Here is a 5,000-nt window from a genome sequence, read left to right on the forward strand (position 1 = left end):
CCCCCCCCTTCCTCTTCCCTTCCTTTCCCCCCTCTCCCTTTTCTCCTCTCCCCCTCTCCTCGACTCCCCTTTACTGTCCTCTCCTCTCCTTTCCTCTCCTCTCTTCGCTTCTCGTTTCCTCTCCTATCTTCTTCACTCTTTCCCCTCTTTTCTCCTCTCCTCTCCTCACCTCTTCTCTCTTCTCCTCACCTCTCCTCTACTCTGTTCTCCTCCCCTCCCTTGTACTGCCCTCCTCATATCCATTTCAATTCTTTTCCTTCCCTCCCCCTTCCTCCCCTCCTCATACTCCTCTTCCTTCCCACTCCCCTCCCCACTCCCTTTTTCCTCTTCCTCCCCGTTCTCCCTCCTTCCCATTCTCCCCCTTCCCAATCTCCCCCATTTCTTTGTTCCCTCCACCCGTTTTCTTTGTCCTTCTCCCGTTTTCTTTGCCCTCCACCCGTTTTCTTTGCCCTCCTCCTTTCCCCCCTCCCTCCTCTCCCCTTCCCCTCCCCCCTCCCCTTCTTCCTTCCTGACTCCGTTGCCCTTTACCTTTCCCTCCCCCCTCTCCGTCACCTCCCTCCCCCTCTTGCCAGTTTTCTTCTCCATTGCCTTTGTTGAAATCACGTCATTATCGGATTAATTTTTCATTGGGGGGAGGTCCAATTAGGATTGAGTTTTCGGCAAGAACCGCAGATGAAATGCACCGCGAGATTACTGAGGAGAGGGAAGGGGGGGAGGGAGGGAGGGAGGGTGGGGAGGAGGGAGCGAGCGAGACATGAGATAGGGAGTGATGGGGGGAGGGAGGGCATGTGGTTAGGAGGGAGTAAATGAGAAATGAGGGAGTGAATGAAGGAGGGAAGGGAAGGGAAGGAGGGAAGGGAAGGGAAGGGAAGGGAGGAGAAGCGAGCGAGACATGAGGTAGGGAGTGATGAAGGGGAGGGGAAGGGAGGGTGGGAGCAGGGGAGAAATGAGGGAGTGAGTGAAGGAGGGGAGGGAAGGAAAGGGGAGGGAAGGGAAGGGAAGGGAAGGGAAGGGAAGGGAAGGGGAGGGAAGGTGGGGAGGGAGCGAGCAAGAGGTGAGGGAGAGGGGAGAGTGAGTGAGGAGAAAGGAGGGGAGGGGAGGGGAAGGGAAGCTTTCCCCCCTTTATCGTCATGACGTCATTAGCTTCTCTGTGTACTTTGTGTACTTCCGAAGTACATGTACTGAATATTTGTACAACTGGGTGGAAAAGTCCCTCAACAATGCTCTTGGGTGTTAGGGTCACGGGAGACAGCCAGAAGGGTTACCGAGATCGGTACCATGCGTGTTCGAATGAATAAAATCCCCTGGCGACAGTTAGACTTGATACTAAAGTTTCTAATTATCATAGAAGGGCTAAGTATTGATCACCTGTGGGCTGGAGAACTGCATAAACAAAACAGTCATAACTACCAATAAATTCAAAACTAATTATATATCAGTAAATGATCGCGTCTATAGACGGTTCCCTCTAATAGAAATCTCTATAACTAGGAAATCTCCTGTATTTGGGAAAATGTTCTGTAATCTAGAATAGATATTAGAACCGCTTTCTGATATACAGGTAGTGGCACACTAGGTATTTCTCACAAGCATGCTACTTGCTTTTGCTATTTCGAGTAAAAACGACTTCGGTTATGATCTTTTGTTTTTCAAATTTTTAATGTCAAATTATTCTTCATATAGCGAGAAACTGAATGATGAATTAATAGAAATTAAACCTATATGAATGTTAGACACATTATTGAGATGTCCTTACGGAAATCTAGAACTTTGTAACCGAAATCGTTTCTAAGTAGCAAAAACAAATAGCACGATAGCCTCGTGTGCCGCCATACCCGTTCCAGCAGTTCGATCGATCTCATTGGTTCTATGTATGGTTGTTATGAGAGATCAACCGAAGCTTTGCAATAACCGTAGGGTCGATTTAACTAGGCGACCTACAGCTGCGTGTCAAAAGGAAAAATCTTTGGCTGGATGAAAATTTTCGGCAAAAGTCAGTCAAGAAATTTCGAAAAGATTTTTTTTTTTTCATGACCGAGATATCGCTGCCGTTTTTCATTTTTGACGATATATTTTCCTTTCTATTATTATCATTATCGTACCGTACAACACCGTAGAGGAGAGGTTAAGAAACGATCCTTTTTGCACCTCAAAGGGGTATGAAACAATGGCTCGCCCACCTAATACATCTTTAATGATATGGAAATGTATTTGATAAGGGAAGCCGCCCAGGCTGCCTCAAACATCTAAGGACCACCAAAAGGATTCTTCCCGAATTTTTCAAAGTAATTCTGTAAACAAAACCCATCTTCCCATTAACCATTTCTCCCTGAATGGGAGGCGGGAGGCGGGAGTCAGGGCTGTCCCTCAGTTGATTAAAATCGCCTGGCGACAGTGAGAATAAATACTAAAACTTTGAAACGCAGAGTAAGAGGACATATCTATCAGGTGAATAAAATCGTTTGCCGACATCTTGGATAAAAAGTAAAAGCTTAAAACTGGTGTCACACTATGCGACCTGGCCGGATGCGGCCAAATGATGGCTAAGCTCAAACAATCTTAATAAAATCACCTGGCGATAGCCAGAACCAAGCCGCAACGGCGTCGCCGGATAGTGTGACCTCGGCATCTTACCCAACGAAAGGGTCCAGAGTTCGGCCATCACATTAAAGTGACACACATGACATCTTTTATTTTGTGTGACGTCACACGATTTTATTACACAAAATAATTCTAAGTCTGGATTTATCCACTTCGGTTGTCTGGGCTTCCTTCGGGTGAATAAAATCGCCCGGAGACAATCAGAATAAAGATTAAATAATTAATTTGTAGAAAATGTAACCAGGATGATTTTAAACGCCTGTATGAGCTATGTGTTTGTGTATGTGTATATGTATTTATTCATTGTGTGTATGTGTGTGTGTATGTATTTATATATGTGTATGTGTGTGTATTTATAAATTGTGTGTGTATGTATTTATACGTGTGTGGGTATATATTTATACATCTGTGTGCGTGTGTGTATTTATAAAAGATTGTATGTGTATGAATTTATATGTGTGTGTATGCATTTAAACGCATGTGTGTGTGTGTGTGTGTGTGTGTGTATGTGCGTGTGTGTGCGCGTGTGTGTATGTGTGCGTGTATGCATGCTTCCGCATACATGCATGCCTTAACGCATGGTTTGCATCTATGCTCTGTATTTCTGCATTTCACACATGCAAACACACCTGTGTCAGGAGAATCTTGTTTTCGTGTCAAAATAAACTTACCCAAACGACTGGATTGGTGGCGAAGAAGAAAGACAAAAGAGGTAGTCAGGAACTATTTATTTCCCATTACTTTTCGCTCACACCTGCGAGTTTCCCTGAAGATGTTCCGTGTGCGAACGAAACGTTCAGGGAAATAACCCGTTACCGCCTATCCATTTGTCTCAGTTCTTCGTCACCTTTCCACTTGCTTTCGTGTGTCTGTGTTTAGTGTGACTCTGAGAGCTTCATGCATCTCTCTCTCTTCCGCAGGGCGTGTCTGGGCGGGCTCTCCTCATGGGCGTTGCTATGACGACCGTGCCCTTCGTGCCAGCGTCCAACCTCTTCTTCCCCGTCGGCTTCGTATTGGCCGAACGCATTCTTTACATACCCAGGTAAGTAGCTTACATATATATATATATATATATATATATAATATATATATATATATATATATATATATATATATATACATGCATGGATACATATATGCATGCATGCATACATACATATATACATACATGTATAATGCATACATACATACATACATACATATGTACATACATATATGCACACATGCATACATACATATATATAAATATACATACATCACTGTGTATATACATGCATGCATACATATATATATATATATATATATATATATACATATATAGATAGATAGATATACACACACACACACACACACACACACACACACACACACACACACACACACACACACACACACACACACACACACACACACACACACACACACACACACTTGCTGCAAAACTAAGACAAATGTAGTTTATTCTTACCATTTTATAACAGCTGGAGAGGCATCCAGCCAGATTCGGAAACTGGTCTTAATAAATCATGACCCATCATGAGGTCACATCTGTTCAACATGTATAGTATCCGTTGCATATGAAAACAGACATCGTACGAATAACACAAAATAAGGACTCAAGAATGTTTACAGTCTGCGCCAAAACAACACCAATAGAGTGTGTAAAGTCAAGAATAAAAATTACTGGACTCGAACCGTTTGACTCGCATAGTGAATACAATGGAAGACCAGTCTATCTCCTCTTCTTACTTTGGGCGGAGGAGGGGGGTTCGAATCCTGTCATAGGCAGAGTTTTTTTTGTTTTTTGTTTAGTCATTGAGGAAAAGAAGCTAACAAGTAAGCTACAGCGTTGCGAAGTATTGTTTGATTGATTCTTTGATTGAATATCTTAGGCCCTTTTGGTATCCGGGAGGTGTGGGGATGTCACGGGAATAGATTGAATAGCTTGGCGACAGCTGGTATAAGGATAATGCTCCTGGAAACAGAAACGATGGTCAAAATTGGCTAAATTGAAGGGAAAGTGGGGAGGTGCCGTGTTGACAATTTTGCATTCTGTCGAAAGCAAAATGAATAAATAAATAAATAAAATGAATGAATAAATAAATAAATAGATAATAAATAAATAAATAAATAAATGAATAGATAAATGAAATAAAACAAAATAAATAAATAAAATGAAATAAAATAAAATATAGTAAAATGAAATAAAATAAAAATAAATAAAAATAAAAATGAATAAAAATAAATACAAATAACAAAATAGATAAAACAAATAGAAAATAAAACAAAATAAATAGATAGATGAATAAATAAACAAACAAATAGATAAATGTCAGACGGTACGGATAGGGTTAAAGGGATATCGTGACCAAAAAAAAAAAAAAAAAAAAAGGAAAAAA

General features: G+C 41.5%; 1 protein-coding gene across 1 annotated transcript in view; it reads left to right on the top strand.

Moving 5' to 3' along the window:
- The window catches only part of LOC143032515 (protein O-mannosyl-transferase TMTC1-like), a 342,194-nt gene that overhangs the window by 92,434 nt on the left and 244,760 nt on the right, over positions 1–5,000 (top strand). Inside the window, exon 8 of the mRNA XM_076197377.1 lies at positions 3,522–3,643. Coding sequence (XP_076053492.1) covers positions 3,522–3,643 — 122 coding nt within the window. The remainder of the gene's footprint in view (positions 1–3,521; positions 3,644–5,000) is intronic.

This window comes from Oratosquilla oratoria, chromosome 14, assembly GCF_046742065.1.
Source record: "Oratosquilla oratoria isolate Oo_2021 chromosome 14, ASM4674206v1, whole genome shotgun sequence".
Taxonomy (NCBI): domain Eukaryota; kingdom Metazoa; phylum Arthropoda; class Malacostraca; order Stomatopoda; family Squillidae; genus Oratosquilla; species Oratosquilla oratoria.